The sequence below is a fragment of the Eptatretus burgeri genome, chromosome 7 (genome assembly GCF_056783735.1).
Source record: "Eptatretus burgeri isolate ZD-2024b chromosome 7, Ebu_testis_v1, whole genome shotgun sequence".
Lineage (NCBI taxonomy): Eukaryota > Metazoa > Chordata > Myxini > Myxiniformes > Myxinidae > Eptatretus > Eptatretus burgeri.
Genome location: NC_140967.1, coordinates 89,152,410 through 89,178,766, shown reverse-complemented (window position 1 = coordinate 89,178,766; position 26,357 = coordinate 89,152,410). Strand labels below are relative to the sequence as shown.

The window sequence follows — 26,357 nt, the reverse complement described above, 5'->3', positions numbered from 1 at the left end:
GTGGTCTTTTTCTGCTTTGCTATCTCCAGTGCTATGACATAAGAAGCTTCAATAACCTTTTGGTTCATTTGTTTGAATGCTCCTGTTGAATCCAGCTTCATCTTTTTGAGAGCCTTCCCATGACATTCAAAAAAGCTTTTGTCCTTGTCCTTGTGTTAAGGATGAACATTCTGCAAATGTTGCTTCAACTTTGTTGGTTTCATAGAATCATTTGACAAAGCTTTGCAACAAATAACACATTGAGGCCTTTCTTCTCCATTGATGATGATGGATGTGAATCCATATTGAATATATGAATCATACCCTTTTTTTTTGACACTCATGATGGGCTCCAAATTGTGTGAATAAAAAACAAGAATAAGTCAAACATAACTATAAATGGAATATTTCCACAGATAAAAAAGTGAAATATTTATCTTTATTTTTAATTTAATCTATGACATTGAATAAACTTTATTGAATGTCACAGATTAAATTAAAAACAAACTACAATTCTACAGATTGTACATAATCTACAGGACATCACACCTTATTCAATAAAGTGTGATGTCCTGTAGATTATGTAAAATTTGTAGAATTGTAGTTTGTAGAAAGATCAATATTCCAACAGTTTGAATCTGCCAATCTGTGGTCCCAATTCCCCCCTGAAACCCTAAAATTCCCCCCGGGGGGGGGGGGGAATTCCCCCTGGTTGAAAACCCCTGGACTATCTGAACCGCATGTTCGACTATCTGAACCACAGCCATGCTCCCAGCAATGATCCAAGCAGCGGTCAGAGGCTGCTCACAAAATGAAACTCGCAACATTTTAAGAATATTTCATTGATACTCTGTGCAACTCAAGACAAATAACAGTTTATAAATTGGAGAATCAATATTCACTAAATATTTGAGAACTCCAAAGCAGAAAAAAACCCACAAGAACACGTTTTGGTTTTTTTGTTAAAAATCAAAAAAATATATTTTAAAATACAAAATTGAGGTTCGTAGAAGAGCTTGAACGGATCAGGACACAACAGAACAAAAGTAAGGAACAGTAGAAGGAGGGGGGTGGGACACCAACAGCAAAATGGAAGGACAAAATAGAGGGAAACTTGGACAAATGATGGGTGTGGGAAGAATGAGGGGTTGGGGAGGTTGCATGGGGTGAACAAGAGGGATGAGGAAACAAACTCTTTGGAGGGAACACTGGAAATTTGGAAGGAGGGTGGCTTGGAGGTGGGGGAGGGGGAGTGATTGACAAGGGTATAAAATATCATGGTTTAGGATTGGGGACGATCTGGGTTGGTTATGAACAGTACGATCTGGGATGGTTCAAGACCTGGAGGAAAGAATGATATTGAAGAGAATGTGGAAGTTGGTTCCACAGGTGGGAGAAAAGAGGAACGAATGAGTGGAGGTGAGCAGTGATCTTGATTTTGGGAGTTTCACCAAGAGGGGGGTTCACAACACACCACGTGCACCTTGCAGATACCAGGGGGAGAGGCGGGTAAAGCATGTAAAGAGCAGAGGGTGCAAAACCATAAAGGAAGAAGGTGGAGAGACCACTAACCTGTATGGGATGTAAAAGTGACAGGCCCATAGACTCAGCTTCATCACGGTATATTCCAATAACCTTGAAGACCTCGATTTCCACGGCGTCAAGCTGAGAAAAGTGTGAGGCAGGGGCGCCAGCCAAGACAGGAGAGCAGGCCTTGTAGGTGGATAGAAGTTCAGGTGTGCCAAGGAAGGACTTTGTATGACGGAGGATGCTGAGTCAGCAAATGGCTTTGTAGGCCAACTTTGAAATGTGGTTTACCCAAGAAGGTTCATGGCTGATAGCGAGATTCAGGAGTTTGAATGACTGAACTTCTTTGAGGGATGTTAAGAAAGTAGACAGGAAGGTTTGCCAAACGGTCCTTTCGGAGACAGATTGTGATAGTGTAAGATTTGTCAGGATTGAAAGACACTTTCCAAGTGTTTGACCAACTTGTGATTTTGTCAAAGGTCTGAAGAGGCCAATGCAGGTCAATGATGATGATTACTTCAGTCTCATGGTCTGCTGGGGGCTTGCGTTGCTCAGTCCCTCCAGGAGGGACATTTAACATCCAAACCCACATGCCCTGCACAGTTCCTGATGAGGGTCACTCTGACTTGGCTTGCTTGACACGAAAGAAACGACTAAGATTTTATCAAAAGGCGATTACCTGACCATACAGGCGTATAATGTACAATAAGTTGTCAGAAGGCTGTCAAAATATTATCAAAACAAAACATTGTAAATTTGTGATAAGTGAATGACAAGCAATTTTTAATAAACATTTTGCAGGCCTTCAAAAGCAAGTGGTTGACCACCATCTCATGTCACCCCCCCCCCCCACACACAACTCACCAATCCAACACCCACTAACTTTTCTCCTCCCATTGCACCTACCTAACCCAACCCTCTCATTTGCAAGTTACTATTCCCACCCTTCCACTCATGCCTTATCCTGGTCGTTCATTCACTTTCTTGTTGTGTCCACCTGACCCCACTGTCAGTATACACCTTTTGTCCTGTCAGCTCACTCTTCCATGAGCTGAGTTTTACCATTTACACAGAGGACTTGTATGTACCTTGTATACAGAGGACTTTCAGATGAAACATCCGAAATAGTAGAAACAACAGTGCATACCCAAATCTCCTCTCCCTGTCATGGTATCACAATCTTATTATTTACACTTTTCCAAGAATAACATCACATGATTGGAATAGCCAATTACATCTTCTGCTTCTGCTTCTTCTTCTTGGACTCAGATGTTTCATTGTGAACCTTTCACTCTGATATGTGGCTTTAAATGGAAATACTAATTAATGTATCTTTTTTTTTTGGAGACTTCTGTGAATTTATTACATACACGTTTTTCCCACAAACATGTCAACATCAATCCATCCATCCATTGAGACCATACTCTGTGCATAGCGTTGGTGCTGTCTTTGGCTATTGGGCACAATCCTGGACAGGTCGCCACTCCGACACAGGATACCAGCAAGCTGGTACTCATTTTGCCGACGTCGGAAGAATTACAGGCAGAGTCAACCCCACCTGGTATTAATTCAACAGCCGAGTGGGATTTGAACTCAGGATCCTAGGATCCTAAGCCCACCACCCTAACCATTAAGCCAACACCAGGCATACATGTCAACAAGCTGTAAATCAAACATATCTCAAAATAGGTTTTTTGAACAACTGTGTTGATTACTTTAAAAAGCTGAAGAAATACTAATTTTGGCCAATTTCAATTCCACTTAAGTTCACATCCTTTAAATATTAAATACAGTAGTTTGGTTTCACTCAAAGCATTGTTGCGGAGACAGCCATAGAAGGTAACGGGGGTAAAGTTGACTAGTTACGTATCTAATTAATATATGGTGAGCATAAGTGTTTGGTTTTTACGTGAAATGGTAGAAAACCTGTGGAAGCATGTTTAGCAGAGAACAATGGTCTTCCTACCCTTCTGTAAATGTGCCTTAAAAACCCACCATCCTCCACCCTAATCCTCAAAATCGTTTCCCATTGATAATTTCTCTAAGTGTTTTTTCAAATGCGCTAATCGGCTACTGTGCGCAAGCCAGCAAACCCTTCCCTCACAATCAAAATCATAATCATGAGAAGAACTGCACGCAGCCAATCAGTGTGCTGGAAAGAGCATAAAAGGCCATGCAGGACGGCAGCTGAGAGAGAAGAGGAGGAGGAGTTGGAGTTGGAAAACAGCTGTGTGTAGTTCAAGGAAGAATTGGGTGCTTGGTGTGAGTGCAAAAAAGGGCATGGAATAAGCAGTGTGGATAGAACAAGGACCACAAAAATGTTCAAATCCTGAGAGTCCCTGGTCACGAGAAGTGTAACGGCAATGACATGCCTCCAGATCCCCATGAGAGGCCGGACGGGGAAGCGCAGCACGTCCCACAAATGAGCGCACCACCATGCGCAAGCATCGTGCATGGGAAGGTCTTTTTGGGCTCATCGTGTGTGTGTGTGTGTGTGTGTGTGTGTGTGTGTGTGTGTGTGTGTGTGTGTGTGTGTGTGTGTGTGTGTGTGTGTGTGTGTGTGTGTGTGTGTGTGTGTGTGTGTGTGTGTGTGTGTCACAAGATAACGTACAAGCTGACAGAATTACACTAGGGATTGAATGTAGTCGCTTTGCTTGGTATCATCTCAGCATGTTTAAGTGCTCTTTCTCTCTCTGTTTCCCTATCACTTTCAATAAAGCCTGTTCTGTTTCCGTTATTGAAGTGTTGATGATTGGTGTGTGTGGTCCAGAATGAGGAAGGAAAAGCACAGCATGAGTAAAGCCGTGGCCATTGGAAATTGGTGCCAAATCCTCATTAGGATACAAATGCGGTGGTTCGTCAAGGGTCTTCCCTCAGCCCCCATTCTTTTGAATCGGCGAACGCACCATAGGCGACAAGCTTGTTGGAGATGCTGTGTGTCAGAAACTGAAGCAAAGATCTTTTGGCTTCCCGGCAGACGTCGTCACAGTTCCAAGGATTCTGTCGCTAAATTGGTGATCGTCCGGGTGGAAGATTCAACTGCGACTGCGTTGCAGCATTATTTTGTTGTTGTTTTAATTATAACATGTGTTGATGTCTATTTGACGAATTAGCTTTCTCCTCCCTCCCCATCACTCACACCTCAATGGGTGGGATGGTTACCTGGTGAGTTATGCTTTTTTCCAAAAGACCTGGTGGGTTACGCCTGAGAACATAAAAATAGATGCTGACTGGGCTTAGAAATGATCAATAAATCTTTGAAACAATTATTCTACTTAAAACCAAGAACGCTAGTGATGAATTTGCCTCAAAAAACGACTGTGGAAGTCGTCGTGTGGGACAGAGCAACGAGATGCTGCAACACAAACCAAACACTTCCCGTCCAGACTCACCTTTGTAGCCTGCTGGATGACATTCTCCCACACCTGGTTGGGCAGCAGCATGTACTTCTCAATAAGCTGTTCTTGGACCAGCGGGTCAGTCTGTGCACTGATCATGTAACCCACGGCCTCGTAAAACGTGTGAACCTGTGGTACAAGCAACTGCTCTATGTACTCGCTCATTCGCATTGTTATTCCAAAATTGATGACAAAATGAAAATCTCTGTAATATAAGGAACTAATTATATTTCATGATAAGACATGAATATCAAAACACATCACATTAAAATTCAAGAGCAAGGCGATTCTTTGGACAACGTGGGTCATCTGATAGTTACCTATAAGCTACTTCTTAGGGAGCCTACTCTAAGTTTAAAAAATTCAGCCTGTGGGCCCTGGTCAGTTCCGACTTAATGAATATATCCAATATCGATGAACATTCATTGTTTTTATTCCGGCCCTAATAAACTTCATACTCATTATCTTTCGTCCTGGGCAAAAAAATCAGAAAAAAAAAACAAACAAACAAAAAAAACCGCTGCGATAAGGTGTAGACATTGTTCCATAGAAGCATTATACCATACAAAAAGCAAAAACTACGAATACTCTTGGAGTTTTATGACTTTGAAGATTAATTGGTCCTAATGAACGTCATACTCATTAAGACTCATTCTCTTTCCTGCTGGACAAAAATTCAGGAAAAAAAAAATCTCAGGTAAGCTGTAGACATTGTTCCAAAGAACCACGATACCAAACCAGAAGCAAAAACTATGAATAGTCTTCGACTTTTAGGACATTGACGATGAATACATTAGACTAATTAACTAAGTCAATTGGTGACAAATCTGAAATTTTATTGGAGGAGGCTCTGCGGCATCTCCCAAAGTATCATCCCTCCGAGTTTCAAGTCATTCTGACCAGTTTGCAGAATAATGATCGAAAGATTGATTGTGGACAGACGGACATGGACCCCCATTTTATTCGGAACTGACTAACAAAAACAATATCAAATGTAAGATGATAAATCTTTCCAATATCCATTATAATTAATTTTTTTTTAAGTTTTCAATAACTTCAACATTATATAAACTAGCATAACCCACGCTCTGCGCGACATGTTGGGGTGGGTGTGTTTGAGAAAGGAACTGATGCAGAGCATCAGTAGTAATTTTACTTTAATGCAGTAAGTGGAATACAATTTCACTGTTTCAGAACCATTTTATTACTTTTTTTGTACCATGCACCTCATATGGTCTTCGAGATAATGTAAGCCGAATATCACGTTACTCGGGCGCAGAACAAAGTCGAAGATAGCGCGACACGAAACCACAAACTCGGAAATAATATACAAGATATCTGTAACATCGATCTACCTATCTATCTATCTATCTATCTATCTATCTCTATATTCATCCATCTCATTCTCAGATTACACAGGATGACGAGATCCCAACAGACACTCACCTGCTGAGGCTGCAGGTCACAGATGATAGTGTTTATGTTGGTGAGGATCTCGTCGATAAAAGGCATCACTTCACCCACCTGCACCTGTACAAAATGCCTTCGACACTTTTGTGCGATCTTGATGAACGTGTCACAAGCCATGTCTTGGACACCATCGTGAGTTTCTGCAAATGACAAGTAAAATGTATGTTATGCAAGCATGTCGTAATAATGTATACATTCTGTGGAAACTTGCAATCATGTTTTCTGCACTTCCCTTGTGCCAAAACGACATAAATAAATATATAATCATTTTAACCACTCACTCACTCATGTTAATGTTCAGCACCTTCCAGGTGACAGAAAGCTGAAATTTTCGCGTTTAGATGGACATCGAAGCCGATACACCAGGGAAAAAAAAAAAAAAAATCACAGAACTGTCGGAAAGCATCCGTAAATGAAAATAACTGAAAATAAGAGCAGCTTTGTTGTGTTCACTGCAGGTGAGTGATCCAAGACAATGGGAGATCATGATGCAACCGCTGCTATTTATTATGTACCAATGTATGAAGCACGGTTCGTTATTGCTTACAATGTGTAAGCATAACCCGCTAATATAATATACAGTATATATATATATATACACATATATCCATCCATTGGGACCATACTCTGTACAGAGCCGTCAATGCTGCCAAAGCAGTCTCCTGGGTTATTGGGCACAATCCTGGACAGGTAGTCACTCTGATGCAGGACACTCGAATGGCTCAATCATCCTTGCAAGCTGGTACTCATTTTGCCGACCTCGGAAAGATGACAGGCTGAGTCAACCCCACCTGGTATTAATTCAACAGCCAAGCAGGATTTGAACTCAGGACCCTCGGATCCCAAGCCCACCACCCTAACCATTAAGCCAACACCAGGCATGTGTGTGTGCGCGCGCACGCACGCACGCACGCACGCACGCACGATACTGTGCAACTCTAAACCATGAGTTGTGAAAGCGCCAGCACCGAGTCCCATGCAGCCTTTGCTGCACAATCCCAGGAGCGATAAGCGCCACCTGCGATGCGGAACATTCTCTTCTGCTTTACCAAACACAATCCGGAGTCATTAATGGTTTGCAGTCAGGTGCAGTGATGATAATTAATGTCGTGACATCACCGCCACAACGCACGTACTGTCTGCGGCTTCTGGAATAGCTATCTTACACGCTAATCACCAAGGTGTAATTTCAGATGCTGTTTCAAGTGCATGGAAAATGCAGTTACCAACCAGTTTTCACCCTCGTTATGGCATCATCAAGGCAACATAACAAGCTTCCATAAACTTGTGACTGAAAATATTTTAGTTATAGACCAGCTACAGTGCGACAAGAAGTGGATGTCCCAGGAAAATGGCTCCTACTCAGGACCGATACATTCACACGACCCGTCAACGCAATCGGTTTCAAACTGGCCAGAGGACTGCAAACACACTCCCTGTACCTCACATGATAAATGTCAACAGTCTTGAGGCGTCTCCGTAATGCAGGGATCTGTGCTTGTCATCCTGTTCAGCATCAAAGAAACGCGCAGCGAGATATCCAAGCACGCTTGCAACGGTCAAATCAGGCACGCCCCATTGACAAGGAGGCAATGGGCATGTCTCATGTTCAGTGACAAATCCAGGTTTGCACTGGTCTGTATCCGGGATGCCGCAACTTTTGGACGTCAGTGTTATGATACGGGATGCTATTGCTGAAACCTTTCACACCAGCTTAATACGTATTCATGGCAATGTGACAGTAGATCGACACAAAAATGAGATCTCACAGCAACATGTGTTGCCTACCCTTCAACAACATGGTCGAGGAATCATCTTTATGCACGAAAATATTCCTACACAGGGCTATTCAAATGAGGAACGCTGCAACTTGACAACGCCATCGTCAATGCCTGACACACAAAAGCCTGCTACATCATCAGATTTAAATCCAATTGAATATTTCTGGGGTATAACCGATCAGTTTGAACCTTGCAAGATGGCCACAGACCCTCGACGAGCTGGACAGGAACTGATTCCAGCGTGGAATGCAATTTCCCAGGCTCAGACTTTATTTCATTTGATGTACCACACTCTTTACAGAGTGTTGGTGCTGCCGAAGCAGATTTTGGTAATTGTTATTTATACTGGGTGGGGTTTGCCATTGCCTTCTCAACGTTGTTTGTCCATGCTCTACCCTTTTAAAAGCTGAGTGTCGAGCAAAGAAGCAGCACATACCATTTTAAAAGTCCACCGACCTCTTGGACTCGGAGCGGACGCTCTCACCATTTCACAACTAGTCTGTGCTTTTATTCCACCACCGTGGAAGGAGGTTATGTTTTCACCACTGTGTTTTGTTTTTTTCTTTAAAAAAACTTTTCGCCAAGTGTGTTGGACTGTTGTGTTTGTGTTTGTGATTTTTGGGCACAGTTTTCAAGCAATCGTTCTGAAATTTAGGTGACGTTCGTATGTAGGTGACCAGCCAAGTGCAGCAACGCATTACTTTGGTGAAGATCCAAATTCGGATCTGGATACGAGAATTTTTTATAGTGATTCTTCACCATTGAGAGATGGTGAAGTCAAAAACGATATGTAGCATGATATCTCAAAACGTTATGGATGGATTTGGTTGAAATTTAGTGGACAGGTTGGGTGTGTGACAAGCACAAATCGATTCAAATTTTGTGAAGATCCGAATCCGGATACGAGAACTATTTAATTTTAAGTAGTTCTTCACCATTGAGAGATGGGGGCTAAAAAAAAACGACATTACATGATATCTCAAAAAGTTGTGGATCGATTTGGATGAAACTTGGTGGACATGTTTGGTGTGTGATGACAACGAATCGATTCAATATTGGTGAAGATCTGAATCCGAATCCGAGATCACTGGTGAAGAAGTGATTCTTCACCAGTGAGAGATGGAGCCAAAAACAATACATAGCACAATATCTCAAAAGGTTGTGGATGAGTTGTGACAAAACTCGTGGATGAGTTGGTTCGGTGACAAAAACAAGCCGATTTGATTTTGGTTAATGCCCGGATTCAGGTCCGACCTATCAGTGAGATACAAAATGTAAACTGTTCAGCCTGACAGAGGTATGAGCTCAACCGAGTGCCATTCTGTTTCACCAAGTGTCACTCCGAGTCATTTTTCATACGATTGTTACTTGTGAAAATTAAAGGTTTTTCCAAGTACATTTCTCACCAAAATCAAACCGATTCGTCCTTGTCGCACACCCAACCTGTCCACCAAGTTTCGTCCGAAACCGTCCATAACTTTTTAAGATATCCTGTTCACCGTCAAACAAACAGATAGACAAAGACGTGTGAAAACACAACCTCCGTCCACCTTTGGTGGCAGAGGTAATGAACGCTGGAACAGTCCTTAAGCAATTACTTTATCGATGCAACAATCACATAAACAATTCAACAATTTAATTGCATGATCGATTCTACATGTTCGGTTTTTATGGCAGAGAGTGTATAATATAAAAGACTTACTTTCCCATGGAAAATTAAATCAAATCTGTCCTCACCATGCATAAACTCGAAGAGTTTGTTCACCACAGTCTTCAGGAATTTCCAGTGTGCCCGCAGGAAGCGTGGGTACTGCCCCACAATGTACATGATATTGGAAGCAATGATTGCCTTGTTGTCCTTTCCTCTCTTCTGTTCACAAAGTCCCAAAAGGTCCTGAAATCATTTTGCACAAACATGTTAGTCACTCGAGCCATGTAAATGATCCATACACAATACCTTTTGCTCTATTATGGAGATGTAAAACCTTTGATAGAGAATCTCATGATGTTTGATATTAAGACGCAATTGAACTATCGGTCGACCGATAGATCGGCTGATATATGGCAATTCCTTCTCGTGATGCTCAGCAGCTAGAGCTCCCCATTGTGTCAATTTGGCATCTGTTGCCACCCTTCAGGTCAGATGGCTACTGCAGAACATCAGTGAGAGCTTCCTCACAGCGATGAATATGCCGAAGAGGAAAAGGCAAAACTGAACAGTACTGTATATTCCTAGCTTTCAAATCTCAATTTGTTTCATTCCCCATGACAAACAAAGCTGTATTCGCCACGCCCACTGTTCATGCTGCTGAACCTCCGCGGACGTCACACATATACGGGCTGCCTCACAGCCTTTCACACGCCCACTCTCACACCGTGAGACTTTCTCATGGCACTTACAAACATGGGCCATCTCACGACCTTTCATGCTCTCACACAGTGCGCCTTTCGCACACTCACAAGCCGTCTCGTGACCATTCGCACGCAGGACATCTCTCGGGGGGCCAGCAGCCAAATCTGCCATTCATGCCGGGTGCACTTGTGCCAGGTTTGTGCCGCGCACGCTCAGCAGCACATTGTGCCCCGCACCCTGGTTCCCATGGGAAATTTTAATCTGTACTTGTATATCTGTGGTCATCTTGGACACAGATGCAGTTGGATATGTAACATGGCTTATTTGAGTTGACACAGACACAGTGTCCTTTAATACAAGCATCTGAAACACATCCGGCCGTCACTCCACACTGACTGAACCAGTAAGACATGGGCCATGGGATGCTAGGGTGTGTTGGCACATCGAAAGTCGAATCCTCTGCTAATCTTAGCACATAATATCTCATGCATCCTTCGACACCATGACTGGTAAGGGATCACCGAGTGATACGAGTGAATCTGTGCCTAAGAAACAAAGGAAAGCTGTTTAAATGAAGGTGAAATTGTAAGCAATTGAGCGATAGGAGCAGTGAACATTTGCGGAGCGCTTGGACTGACAGAATCCACCTTACGAACGATTCGTGCAAATGCTGATAAAATCAAAGAGAGTACTCAGAGTGTTTCGCCATTAAAGAAAGTGAGTGATATAACTGCAATGTGATAAACTGCAAGTCAGATGTTGACAACCCTGCACCTTCCTGCCCTCGATAACTCCACAGTAGCACCCCTCCGCCTCAATCACCGCGTGCAACACCATTTAACAGGCTAATGAAGTTTAATTTTACAAGTGTGTGTGTGTGTGTGTGTGTGTGTGTGTGTGTGTGTGTGTGTGTGTGTGTGTGTGTGTGTGTGTGTGTGTGTGTGTGTGTGTGTGTGTGTGTGTCCCTCTGAGTCTCTTCCCCATCCACCCACATCCTGACAACCTCCACCAATTCCATTTTTTTCTTATGGGAAAATTACTTCCGTTTTACACGTTTTCAGCCAACGCAGGAAATTCTCAGTCCGCAACGACCACGTTAAATGAAGGATTACTATATATATATATATATATATATATATATATATATATATATATATATATATATATATATATATATATATATATATATATATATATATATATATATATATATATATATATATATATATATATATATATATATATATATATATATATATATATATATATATATATATATATATATATATACATATATATACATATACATATATATATACATATACATATATACATACATATACATATATACATATACACGACACTCAAAGTGGAAATAATGAAACAAATGGTGGGAAACACACCCTGCGACCACTCTTACATGGCCGCTAGTACGAGAACTACGTGGGAAGCGGGAATTTTTTTTTTTGACATTTTTTCACCTAAATATCAAAATTGTAGTTTTTGTTTGAAAAAGTGGTGGTTTCTGGTAAAAAGTGGTGGTTTTCTGGTAAAAAACGGTTTTTCGGATCCCAGATTTGTGGTTGCACAAGCTTTGTATAAGCAGTACCTGTATAAGCTTTGCTTGACATCATCATTGTGTTGATGATTAAAATAATGTTGACAACGAGCCTACATTGTACTGTGATGTTGTGTATAAGCAAGCAAGCAAAGTTAATATTATGTTAAATAAATTTGTTAATTTAAGTTCAACTATTTTATGTAATTTTCATTTTTTTAATTATTATTAAATTGTTTAATCAGATGCAAATATCAGCATTATATCGGTCATCAGCCCCCCCGGCCCCCAGATCCCTAAATATCGGTATCGGCATTTGAAAAAACACATATCGGTCAACCTCTAAATTAAACCCAGAGCTTTGAAGAAAGATAACTTTTCGAAATAGCTAAGCCAATTAAAGTTGGCCGAGTCATTTCGCAGATAGCGAAGCCAACTTTAATTTTCCCTCATATTTTTCTTTGAGTATCATTGTATTTTAAGAAATATTGAACAATATAGATTGCGAATCCATATACACTGTTTGCCGCCATTGGGCTGCAGCGAGATTTCATGAGAATGTGACGTCACAGCGCCCGTACAGAAAGTGTTAGGCGTACGGCTGGGTCAATGAGAGGAAATTGCAGTAAAAGCTTTTTCCAGATCCCAAATGTGGATAAATACCCAGAGAAGAGACAGTTAGCAATGAAGTGGCTTCACAATATAGGAACTGGTCATGCTAATGACAAATATTTTTGGGGAAGGCACAAAATAGTTTATGAAGACCACTTTGAGCCTTGGTGTTTTCAAATGGTGCAACAAAGACAGGCTTCTTCTTCTTGTGTATGGCAGCTTGGCTGCTGGGTAGCTATCATTTTGTTGGAGAGAGGCTATGCCGCTGATGCTGTGCCCCGACATCAGTACACTGGTGCTCATTTCACCGACCTCGGAAGGATGACAGGTTAAGTCAACCACACCTGGTGTTAATTCAGTGGCCAACGGGGCTCAAACTCAGGACCCTAAGATCCCAAGCCAGCCACCCCAACCACGAATCCAACACCAGGCTTAAAGACAGGCTGAACTATTAGGATACCACATGGAAAAGAAAACATTGGTACAAGACTCATATCCAACCATTTTTCCCAATACAAAGCTCCGAAAACGAACAAGAGCTGAGGAGGCAAGAGCTGTTAAACGTGACATGAAAAAGATAAACGATGTTATGGAGGGTGTTTTCTTGGACGTTCTGTCTACACTTGGGAACAGCCACACACCGGACAACTAAAAGTTACACACGAGTTTTTACAAGCCTTGGCTTTCCTGATGACTCAAGTATCAACATTAAATAAATAAATGGAACAATACCTGCTCTGCAAAGTATCAGGCTCTAACTTGCTCGACCCCTTCCACATCAAGAAATTAATGAAAAGAGTTACTAAAACGTCTGGGTTCACCATATTCTCGACGCCAGGAACTAGAGTTACAAAAGAACAGTCATTTTTGTTCAATTCATCGTATAGCAAATCCCAGTCCTGGCAACACGTGCGTTCCCATGATGTAAGCATTTATTCACAATGTCGGCATTCATACCAGTCTCAGCTTTCTCTGCCTACGTTCTCCTCAACCCTGTCACTGTCATTGTCACTTTGTTCCTCCGAAGTCGATGCCGTTTATACATTATTTTGCTATCCTTCAATGTATTCGCGTTTGAAAGAATATGGTTCCAGTCCAACAGAAAGATCCATCGGCATGACGAGCTGTGTTCCAATGTGGCGGCTCAGGAGCAGTTTACTGGCACTGTGACGTCACTTCCACAAGCACTTCTGCTGATGCATGGTGTTACCCAGTATCTCTCAGAAAAAGAACTTTTTATCAATTTTTGTTCGACTCGGGAGTATTGCTGCTTTTGTTTTGTTTGTGCACGTTTGGATTAAATATATTTCAATGTCTGATGAAATTAGTTTATTGCACTTTAACAGAGGTAGGTTGCTTGCAGCATCTACGAGATGCTGCCAATAGTTTGTGAAATCAATATTACGAAGATTAAGCATTCAGCGAGGTCAAGGACGGCACTTGATTCGAAACACAAAATACAATGTGTAGGCATAATGGGGACAAATACACAAATGTCATGATACACAATGCCGAGAGGAAGACGACACCCTCTTTTAAAATTGTCACCTTTTGTTGCCCTATAGCCTGGAATTAAATTGCATTAAATCAGACTTTTCACACCTTTATTTTCACATCGTAACCCACAACTTCCAAGTGAAAAACAAATTCGACAAATTTCAGAAAATTAATTAAAAATACAAAACTATAATATCTTGGTTGGATAAGTGCCCACCCCCCTTATAATAAAATTGTAAATTAGCTCAGGTGTAACCAATCACCTTCAATATCACACACCAAGTTAATTGGCCTCCACGTGTGTTAAACTGTAGTGATTCTGATTATTTCAGAATAAAATCAGCTGTTCTTGTTGGCTTCCTCTGCTGAGCAATGCATGTCACAGCAAAGACTCAACCATGAGCACCAAGGAGCTTTCAAAAGACCTCCGGGATAAAGTTGTGGAAAGGCACAGACCAGGAGATGGGTATAAAAATATTTCAGAGGGCATGAATATCCCTTCAAACACAGTCAAGACAATCATTAAGAAGTGGAAGGAATACGGTACCACCAAGACCCTGCCTAGATCAGGCCATCCTTCCAAACTGGATGAAAAAGCAAGGAGACTGATCAGAGAGGCCACCAAGAGGCAAATGGCAACTTTGAAAGAGATACATGCCTTTATGGCAAAGACTGGTCACTGTGTGCATGTGACAACAGTATCCCAAGCACTCCACAAGTCTGGCCATTACTCAAAATAAATGACCAAGAAGGTGTATGGTAGGATAGCAAGAAGGAAGCCATTACTCAAAAAAGACCACCTTGAGTCCTGTTTGAAGTGTGCAAAAATAGACTGGATATTCTGAAGCCACATGGCAAAACATTTTGTGGTCTGATGAAACCAAGATGGAACTTTTTGGCCTAAATGCAAAATGTTACATTTGGCGCAAACCCAACACAGCACTTCACCTAAAGAACACCATCCCTACTGTGAAGCATGGTGGTGGCAGCATCATGTTATGGGGATATTTCTCATCATCAGGACAGAAGGGAAAATTTATGGAGAAAAATTCAGAAAAATACGAGGAAAACCTGCTACCCTCTGCAAGAAAGATGAAATTTGGACGGAAGTTCACCTTTCAGCATGACAACGACCCGAAGCACACAGCCAAAGCTACACTGGAGTGGCTAAGGAACAAAAAGATAAATGTCCTTGAGTGGCCCAGTCAGAGCCCCGGCCAAAATCCAATTAAAAATCTGTTGCACAATTTGAAGATTACTGTCCATCAACGCTCTCCATGCAACTAGACCGAGCTTGAACAGTTTTGTACAGAAGAATGGGCAAATATTGCTCAATCAAGGTGTGCAAAGTTGGTAGAGATCTATCCCAACACTCACAGCTGTAATTGCTGTCAAAGGTGCTTCCACCAAGTATTAACTCAAGGGGGTAGACACTTATCCAACCAAGATATTCTAGTTTTGAATTTTTAATTTACTTTCTGAAATTTGTGGAGTTTGTTTTTCACTTGGAAGTTGTGGATTACGATGTGTAAATAAAGATGAAAAAGTCTGATTTAATGAAATTTAATTCCAGGCTTTATGCAACAAAATGTGAAAATTTTGAAAGGGGGTGTAGACTTTCTATAGGCACTGTATGTAACTAGACCAAAATAACATCCTCTCCAATTTGCTCAAATAAAGTGTTGAAGATCCACACAGTGTCAAATGGTTTAAGAATCGATGACCTTACCTTGATGACTGTGACCAGAAACCGCTTCTCATCCTCCTCATGCATGGCACCACTGATGGATCCAATGGCCCAACAAAGTGTGTTCAGGTTCTTCCAAGACCATTCAAGTCCATTGACTTGTGCATGTAGCTTCTCCGTCATGATACGCTCAGTATCCGCATAATCCAAATGTGTAAGATACACTGAGTGAGTGGGGGAGGGGGGGGGGGCAACAAAATCAAGACAACTTCGAGGAATTTTTTTTTTTCAAACAATTAATTTCAAAAAATCAATCCTTGATATTGGATTAATCATTTGCAGATCACTTTCAACTTTATGATCAATTATCATAAATGGAAAAGAAAAATGCCATTGAAAAACAAAATAGCTTTGGCTGGAAGACTCCCGTTATATCAGCAAGCATCACGGCACACTTGACAGGAAAGCAAACATGTCAGCTCCGTACCCAACGTCTCCCTCATGTTCTTGTAAAGGTTGATGGAATCCGTGTCTTTCATGAACTCGCGTACAACCTCGCCTTGTTCATTTTCCACCACCAACACCTCCTCTGGCTTTGCCATACGGCTCACCATTGTCAGACGAACCTGGCAAGGTCACACAACATCCATCTGGTATCCTGTGTCAGAGTGGCGACCCATCCAGTATTGTGTCCAATAGCCAAGGAGACTGCTTAGGCAGCACCAACGCTCTGCATAGAGTATGGTCCCAATGAACGAATGAATCACAATGTAATCTATGTGAGATGGGAGTGTTTTGTGAACAATTTTCCTCTTTCCGGTTGTCCATAGTTGCTGTATTCAAAGTGGGTGATTATAATGATGGACACGAGGGAGTACAATGTTTGCAATTCATGCAATTCGAAATTTCAAATAATTTCCTGTGCGACTATGAAAGGCGACAAAATGTTGGTGCTCGCAGGGCTGGGGATTCTGCGAACAAAACCTCAAAACCTTTTAAGGTTTTAAGGAACAGTCTCCAAAGGAATGGCAGCTTGGGAAAAGAAAGAAAAATATCTACAAGCAAGTCCAACAGTGGTCTGAAGTGCAAGCTGGATAATTGGGATGGAGGCGTGTTGTCAACAATTCAAACTAAAATTCCCAGGACTGCAGGTAAAAAAGTGGTTACAGAACCGAATACACACGTAACCCAATCAAACTCTATCAAACAACTTGTCACAAGTTGCACAACATCGAGTTTCACGGCAGAGCTGACACATGCAAAACCTTGATGATGAAAATGATTGCGTTATCCTGCAAAAGGAGGTACATGGAGCACAAGGACTGGAATTTGGAGCAGTGGAGAAAATGTAATATGGTCAGATGAGTCCCCTTCTCCCGATGTCCATGAGTGGTAGAGTGTACGCTTGGAGACAGCCCAAAGACACCTACAAACCCGACTGCCTTCTACCAATAGTCAAGCACAGAGGAGGTTCTGTAATGATTTGAGCAATAAAATTTGAGTTGAGCAAAAACTTTGCGTTTTTGTGTTTTGCGGAATGAAGGGTTTTACGGTGGCCGGAGTGCAAATCCTGCCACCAACCTCCTAATAAGAAGTAACCCAACTGCAGGAGGACGTCCGCAGACACAGTTGGGCACTAGATATGGATGTCCGTTGGCTCACAAGGAGCTCCTCTGCCCTTTGACAGGTTTTGTTTTTAATCCTGCTGGGTGTCCATATCCAAACACCTTCCTCACCAAAAAACCTGGTGGGGGAGACGGTTTAGTCGCCGACAACCTGACCATGGAACAGGTTAGTACAGGTTTAAATGCAACCTGCAGCAAGTCACAGATCTAATCTGGCCTGACAAAGTGCAGGTGCGCAAACCTTGGAGAGTACTGGTAGATATATCTGTCGGCGAGGAGGCACTTCCGTGTGATGATTCCCGAGAAGCAGAGGTGAAGGAGCAGAAGGCATGGGGTTTTCACGATACAGTTCCGATGCCAAGTGGTTCCAGTACTCCAAGCATATCTTAAAAATCTCGGTCTCATCCACTTCCGAAATGAGAACCATGTAGTGCAAAGCCTGAAAATGCAATATACATTTAAATTAGGACATTCAAACAACAATTTCTGAAACAAAACCAGCAAAAAGGTGGAAGCCAAGAGGGTCAACTGCATCAGATATATATATATATATATATATATATATATATATATATATATATATATATATATATATATATATATATATATATATATATATATATATATACATATATATATACATATACATATATATATACATATATATATATACACACACACACACACACACACACACACACACACACACACACACACACACACACACACACACACACACACACACACACACACACACACACACACACACACACACACACACACACACACACACACACACACACACACACACACACCAGGTGAACGGGGAGGTGAACAAACAAAACATGCAGTACTGGCCGCAAGACAATCCACACTGGATCTCCCCTACCAAACAACAAGGAGCGGCGAAGGTCTCATGTGGGACAACATATTGACCATGTCATGTAATGTCATTGAACATCTCTATTATAATACCAAGCTTGCACACTAAAATCTCGGCTCGCCGTCACACGATCCCTATGAAATTGCTGTGGCACTTAGCAGACATGCCGACAATGTTTGGGAAGTCTTGGCATTCCATAGTACCACTTGCATTTTGCACAATGCGTATTTTTGTCATTCCCCATATACGGTCTGTCGTCTGCTACCAGCTATGTTGTACTGCTATCCCGTGCATGTGCACGGGTATCGCTAGTATCATAGATTGTAATGTAATGTCAATAAACCATTTATAATGTACATTCGCCTATGTTTCCACACTTTATGGCCAAAAGTACATGGATTCGGCTATTTCAGCCACACTCATTGCTGACAATGCCTGGTGTTTGTTTAATGGTTCGGGTGGCAGGCTTTGGATACTAGGGTCCTGAGTTCAAATCCCACTCAGCTGTTGAATTAATACCAGGTGGGGTTGGCTCTGCCTGTCATCCTTCCGAGGTTGGCAAAATGAGTGCCAGCATGCTGATATACTGTGTCGGAGTGGTGACCCATCCAGGATTGCGCCCAATAGCCAAGGAGACTGCTTAAGCAGCACCAACGCTCTGCACAGAGTATGGTCCCAATCTCCTCCTCCTCTCCATTGCTGACAGGCGTATAAAATCAAGCACACAACCATGCAATCTCCATAGACAAAAAATGGTAGGAGAATGGGCCATACTGAAGAGCTCAGTGACTTTCAACATGGCACCGTCATAGGATGCCACCTTTCCAACAAGTCGGTTCATTAAATTTCTGCCCTGATGGAGCTGCCCGGTCAACTGCAAGTGCTGTTATTGTGAAGTGGAAGCATCTAAGAGCAACAACAGCTCAGCTGCGAAGTGGTGGGCCACACAAGCTCACAGACTGGGACCACAGTGTGCTGAAGCACGTAGCGTGGAAAACATCGTCTGTCGTCGGTTGCAACACTCACTACCGAGTTCCAAGCTGACTGGAAGCAACGTCAGCACAAACACTGTTCGTCGATAACTTCATGAAATGGGTTTCCATGGCTGAGCAGCCACACACAAGCCTAAAGGTCCTGTCACACCTTGACGATTTAGCCAGCGTATGCCTGATGTATGCAAAATTTGGCTAAAACGCTGGCACACGTCGAATACGTTATGGGTAAGTTTGTATACGTTAAGAGCATGCTGGCATACGTTGTAGCATGCTGGCATACTTCGTAGTATGCCGAGGTGTTAGACAAATTTTCCATGCTTGAAATTTTTCGAAGTATGCCAGCGTTTGACTCACACGTTCCGCATAATGCTGGACATAAGTTGTAGGCACGTTACGCGATTGTTGACACACGTTACTTGTAAGTTACTCATAAGTCGAAACACGTCGAGGTAATGTTTAGCGTACCCGAAAGTTATTTCTAACCTATGAGTAACGTGTTGTAGGCACGTTACGCGATCGTTGACACACGTTACTCACAAGTCGAAACACGTCAATGTAATAAGTTAGCGTCAGTGTTCCAGACTCCCTGGTTTTTTTTTTTGGGTTTTTTTTTTTTCGGTATGACGGTGATGTTAACACTTCGATTTCTAGTGTGGTTATAATATAATATAATTAATAGGTTGCCGCTCAACAATTTAAATCATAACCGCACTAGAAATCGAAGTGTCAACATCACCGTCACCAACAATGCAAGCGTTAGAGCGATATTCAGTATATACTGTCGGACCTCGCTATTTATGGGGGATATGTTTCTGGAAAATGCCACCAATAGCGAATCAGCGAATAGCGGGACATCGTTTCAATGGAGAAAGGGGGGATAGGTTCTCAGCTTAATGATTCATGAGGGAAAATGAAAACACCATGAAAAACCACAAATACGCCCGTGAAGAAGAACCGTGAAAACATGAAAAAAATGGGGTGGGATCTCAATAATGTTTAGTTGGGTTTGATGAGTCCACTCTGGGGAGGAGCTTCTGCTCCTCACTGTCATTGGAACCTACTCCTATTGAGGAGTGGTCCGATTGTATGACCATACATTCTGACCCTTTGGCGTAAGGATGTGTGTTTGATCGACCTTGCACTTCAGCCTTCGGGCTGAGGTTATCGGGCATATGAAATATGTATGTGTATGCTCATGTGACAGTCTTGTTCGACTGTGTACTTTGGTCATGGAGTCAGGTGCACATCCCAAGCTATTTAAAGGTTTTGTATAAAAAAGGCCTCCCTCATAAGATGAGGGCCAACAACAGAGATGCCAACTTTTGGAAATCAGAATTAGGGAGGATTTTCAACCGACACCAAATAATGTGCGCGAAGCGCACATCTCGAGCGCGGAGCGCTCGACCCTTGCGGCGGGGTCCAGGGCCCGCCTTAGGGCCCTGGAAGCTCTGGGGTTCTAGATGCTCTCTATTGCCCTCTGACCCCTATTTTGGAGCATTTAACATGTTAAGAATTCCCACTTTTTGAACAAAAAAAGGGGAAAATTGTGCACTTTTTAATGTTACATGTATGTTAATATTAGTAAGTTAGGGGACAATCAAAGATTAACAAAAAGCACAAAAGAAGCAATATTTTTCTTCCCTTACTGGCTGGTACTACTGCTGCTTGCTTTTTCCATGGCAGCTTTGCTGAGTGACAGCTGTGTGGCTCTTTTAGCCCTTCTGATTATGTCTTTGCTGTATTCTCTCTGGTAGCAAGGGGTGTTATGAGCTAGTTTTTCAATTAAGAGAGCTTCCAGGGTTTTGACACTCAAATTGGGACGAAATTCAGTATGATTCTTCCGTACAAGACTGAGTGCCCGCTCACATGATGCGTTCGAATGAGGAATGACCAAGATTCCCTTCATCACTTTGCTCAAATTAGGATACTTCTTGGCACCAGTGCAGGGATCTGTGAGCTGTGAAATCCGATGCCACTGCTCATCCACTCTCACTGTCTCAGTAGCAATTGTAGCTATGGAGGCATCTGCCTGGTAGTGAGCGAATTCACTCTCAAGACTGTCTATGTCACTATCACCGCCACTGAACAGACAGGGGAATTTCTTGATGAAAAACTCCACACAGTCAAACCCCACTTCTTGGTGTAGCTTAACATCCAGCACCTGAGCATGCTTGGCTAATTCATCATCTAGCGGCCAGGTTTTGAAGATATAATTGCAGGCTTTCACATAATATGAGCGAACTGCACTGAAGAAACCTTGGATGTCTGACTCACTCAGAGTGAAGGTGGATTTCTTGAGACTCCTTTGTTCCCTTATATACAGTTTGGCATCGTTCCCAATCATGAGGTCCTCATCATTCTTCTGATGATTTCTGTCAGAGAAGGGTACATTTACCAGAGCAACCGATGACACCGATGGTTTCAAAACCCATACGAAGATATCTTTCAGAAGACCATTCAATTCTCCGTGCAGGAGATGAATACAGGGTTCGTCTCTTTGGAGCAGAAGATTCCCCTTCTCAAAAAGCTTGTTAGCATATCGAAGGAAGAAACAATAGAGTTTTGTTTGTGGAGACAAGAACATCCTGTTGACACGTTTTTCTCTAGATTCCTGCACAGTGTTTGAGGAAGATGCGCTTTTAGTTGTAGAACTCGTAGTACACTTAGCCGCAGGGCGATCACACTTGCGTTTACTGCCAGCAGAAGAGGTCAGACTCGTAGTACCAGATCCAATTTTACGTTTGAGGAGAGAGCTTGAGGTAGGTGCAGCCAAGGAAGAAGACCTCTGATTCGAAGGTTTTGCTGAGCTTCTATCAAGTGATTTGGCAAAAGCAGAACTTAACTTGGGTCCTTCTTTGCCTGTAGATGGGACTATCACAGTCTTTCTCGACTCTGAAGGAATCTGCTTTGTAGATGAACGTGATGAAGGGCCGGTGATGCTACCTGCTCTCAGCATTGGTTTTGGTGCTGTCCCTGCTGTCTTCTTCGCAGCAGATACTGCAGTGGTAGTGGTGAATGCTGCTCCACTAGTGCTTGATCCTGCAGTGCCAGTACTGGCAGTAGATACAGTGCCGTCCTTCTTGCTCGTTGTTAGAGTCTTGGCTACAGTTGGTTGCATTTTTCTTCGTACTTCTTCTTTGAAGAAGAGGCGAAGTGGCTCCCACTGTTCAATCAGCCTGTCTAGGCACTGACCAAGGGACAGCCACCTTGTTGCGACATGCTTCAGAATCTTGTGTCGGGGCATCACAGAGTTCTTGCAGTGCTTTCACTCCTTTGACGCGTTTACTCCTTTTGTCCAAGTAGTAGTAAATATCGATGAGAAAGTCATCTAATTCAATGGGTAAGGCCTGAGCCGCCTTCTTGGCCGTATTGTGCATCATATGGCAAGGGCATCCCATGATGTTGCACTCTGGATTTTGTTTGTGGATATAAGCAGCGACTCCTTTGTGCTTGCCCACCATGACAGAGGCATTATCAGCACAAAAGGAAACACAATTTCCCCACGGAATTTTCCTGTCACTGAACTCATGATCAAGCAGTTTGAAAATGTTTTCTCCAGTGGAATCTTGTTTGCACGCAGGCAAACTTAGCAAACCTTGCTTCACAATCCCAGCACTGTTGTCATAGTACGAAATCAGGACAGGATATAGCTGGGCCTCACCACTGTCATTGCTACCGTCTGTAGCTAGGCTAAATGGAGCTAGTCTAGCAATATCGGCAATAGATGAAGCAGTAACATTTGACAACTCACCAATTACACTGGTCAACAACAAATTTGTTGTCTGCATCTTTTAAGCTGATTTAGGACGAATCTGATGCGCTGAATCCAAAACTCACATTAGTTTTGTTCAATCAGGTCAAGTTTTTGAGATATGGCCACATGTCGTTTTTTACATTTTTGTTCACATGTACGCATGTGTGGAGCATTTTAGAAGAAGTTGGTGGGGGTAAAATGTCATGTCAAATAATTGTTTTAATTGGAAATAATTATTTTAATGACAAGAAGTATTCAGGTACGATAGTTCTAGGTGATTATGTCGAAAAGGGATCAGTTTGAAGTCATAAAACCTCAAAATCTTCCAAAAATTGGTGAGGCAAAGCATAAAGTTCGTGGATCAAAACTAAAGTTAATGGGGCAGATTTTGTAATAATGTGATACAAAAAAGTTGTATTTCTTGAAATAACGAACTCTGAAGAATGTACAATACCTACATGCGCCAATTTATGACATGCGCTTCTGCTCAAGCTTGGAGTGCCACAGTACGAACCCAAAGATTGGAGACTGTTCATTGACAGCAGCAAGCGATCACTGAAATGTGTTCTGCTACACAACGGCAACCAGTTTGCCTCTGTACCCATCGCTCACTCGACTACACTGAAGGAGAAGTATGAAGCGGTGAAGTACGTGCTGGAGAAAATTGGTTATGATCAGCATAAGTGGTTTATTTGTGTTGACCTGAAGATGGTGAACTTTTTGTTGGGACAACAGTCTGGCTTCACCAAGTACCCATGTTTTCTGTGCATGTGGGATAGTAGGGACCGTGCTCAGCATTACACGAAGAAGGACTGGCCTGTGCGGGAGGAATTGGTGCCATGCAAAGAAAGGAACGTCATCAACGACCCTCTGGTGGACAGAGACAGAATACTCTTCCCACCGCTGCACATCAAGCTCGGCTTAATCAAGCAGTTCACCAAGGCTCTGGACAAAGATGGTGACTGCTTCACTTACTTGTGCCAGGCTTTTCCAGGATTGACCATGGAGAAGTTGAAAGTTGGCATCTTTGATGGTTCTCAGATCCGTCAGCTCATCAGAGATCCAGAGTTCAAAAACTCAATGAATGAAGTGGAACTGGAAGCGTGGAAGACATTTGTTTTGGTAGTGAAGAACTTTCTTGGCAACAATAAGGCCAGAAACTACGCAGAACTTGTCAACAACATGCTGACTGCTTTCAGAAACCTGGGCTGCAACATGAGCATCAAGATGCACTACCTATTTTCACATATGAACCGGTTTCCTGAGAACCTGGGTTCAATGAGTGACGAGCAGGGGAGAGATTCCATCAGGACATGAAGGAGATGGAGACCAGGTATCAGGGTCGCTGGGACGCAGTCATGATGGCTGACTACTGTTGGAATCTGAAGAGAGACCTCCCTGCCGCTGAACATTCCAGGAGTTCGAAGAAACGGAAGTTCAAGCCCTGAAGTTTGAACAGTGGTGACGCAACATGCAATTTACTTGTACTTACCTTTATCAATGCCCACCATTCAGATGACAGTAATCGATGTTTCTATCATGTAATCAATAAATGTTGTTGGCAAAACATTTTTTTTCTTAAAAACATGTTTAGGATGATATGTGTTGACAAAAATCAGCTGATAATGCCACAAAAATGTAATTGATTTTGTCACAAGATCTGATTTTTTCAAATCAACTTAGCACAAAAACCTGACCTGATGGAGAGAAACGGATGCCATTTCCTGATTCAGCAGTGCCAGAATACCCTAATTCACTTGTAGAAATCTACACAACATTCAGAAAGTAAAAAATTGTTGACCAGTGTTCTTTTTTTCTTCTTTGTTCTTGTTCTTTTTTTTTTTTTCTTTTTTTTTTCTTTTTTTTTTCTTGCTTTTTGTTCTTGTTTTTTTTTTTTTTTTTTTTTTTTTGTTCTTGCACATCTTGCACATCTTGCAAGTTTTTGTTCTTGCACATCCATACTTTGAAGCAACTTTTGAATCTGGAAACATCTTTTGAAATTGAGGTCCAGCATGATCTGAGACTGATATGGGCAAGTTATGTTCCACAATAAATCCACTAAAGAGAAGTTCCGCTCGGGTAACATCCTCTTCCTCGCTTGTCCCTTGTTTGGTGAAATAATTCAGAAGTGTACCGGTACTCGTGCTCGAAGATCTCTCCTTTGCAATGTCTGTGTGCCGTTTGCTTCCAACGTGCTTCCGAATATCATCGCGACCTCCGTGCTCAACTGAAATATCAACGCTGCATACTGTACAATACGCATGATGAATTCCTCTTTCAGACTTTCGAATACACGGGTATTGGAGACTGTATTCGGTCTTGTACTTCTGAGACCATTTCTTGGTCTTCGTAAGCTTCTTTTCTGCCATTTCGTAATCAACATCGAGGGCTTGAAGCATCGGTAACTTCGAAGTCGATGTTCCACAGCTGCAGCGCGACTCGTAGAACTGTAGCGGCTGTTAAATTAAACACCGCACGGTGGTCGCGACCGCCGGGCTGGTACGGGGCCCAGCTGCATGCAGTGAGCGTATCGCATGCATATACACTGTGCATACATACCGCATGCACTGTATTGCACACAAACCGCATGCACTAAATCTCAGTGCATGATCGCATAAGCGAGATCCAGACCCAATGTTTCGCTGCTCCTCATTTGAATTTGCAATTTTTTACATACAATTTGGTAGCAGCGAACGTTATGGAGTTACCACATGCTATACGTAGCAGACGATGCTTTTCATTCAATTCTCATACCAGTACATTCTGATTAGTGAACAGTGCAAAAATATCAAAATTTCGGGAGGATAAGGATAGTGATCGTAAGGGCGGGAGTTTGGGTGAATTTTCGGAAGCCTCCCGATGAAATCGGGAGGGTTGGCATTGCTGCAACAAGCCCGAAACACATGTCTGTGGATGTTCCCTCTCCGGGGTGGACTGGTCTATAAAACTGAAAATTAAATTATCTTCCCAGTATTGGCTGGATTACAATACATAGGTTGTAGCTCTGCTACGGTGTACAATACACTGCAGCTCTGCTAAGCTCATGTCACCTTATCAACTGTTTCGCCAGCGCGCACACACAAACACACACACACACACACACACACACACACACACACACACACACACACACACACACACACACACACACACACACACACACACACATACAAATTAATTAATATACGAATCATTAAAAGCAAAAACACATCAGAATTGAAGATATCAATGTGAAATT

General features: G+C 42.3%; 1 protein-coding gene across 2 annotated transcripts in view; it reads right to left on the bottom strand.

Moving 5' to 3' along the window:
• The window catches only part of XPO1 (exportin 1), a 133,289-nt gene that overhangs the window by 35,097 nt on the left and 71,835 nt on the right, over positions 1–26,357 (bottom strand). For both annotated transcript variants that reach the window (XM_085890382.1, XM_085890381.1), the window contains exons 12-17: positions 17,729–17,926; positions 16,350–16,488; positions 15,905–16,086; positions 9,893–10,049; positions 6,351–6,514; positions 4,899–5,033 (exon numbers count right to left, since the gene is read on the bottom strand). In XM_085890382.1, the coding sequence (XP_085746508.1) occupies positions 4,899–5,033; positions 6,351–6,514; positions 9,893–10,049; positions 15,905–16,086; positions 16,350–16,488; positions 17,729–17,926 (975 nt within the window). The remainder of the gene's footprint in view (positions 1–4,898; positions 5,034–6,350; positions 6,515–9,892; positions 10,050–15,904; positions 16,087–16,349; positions 16,489–17,728; positions 17,927–26,357) is intronic.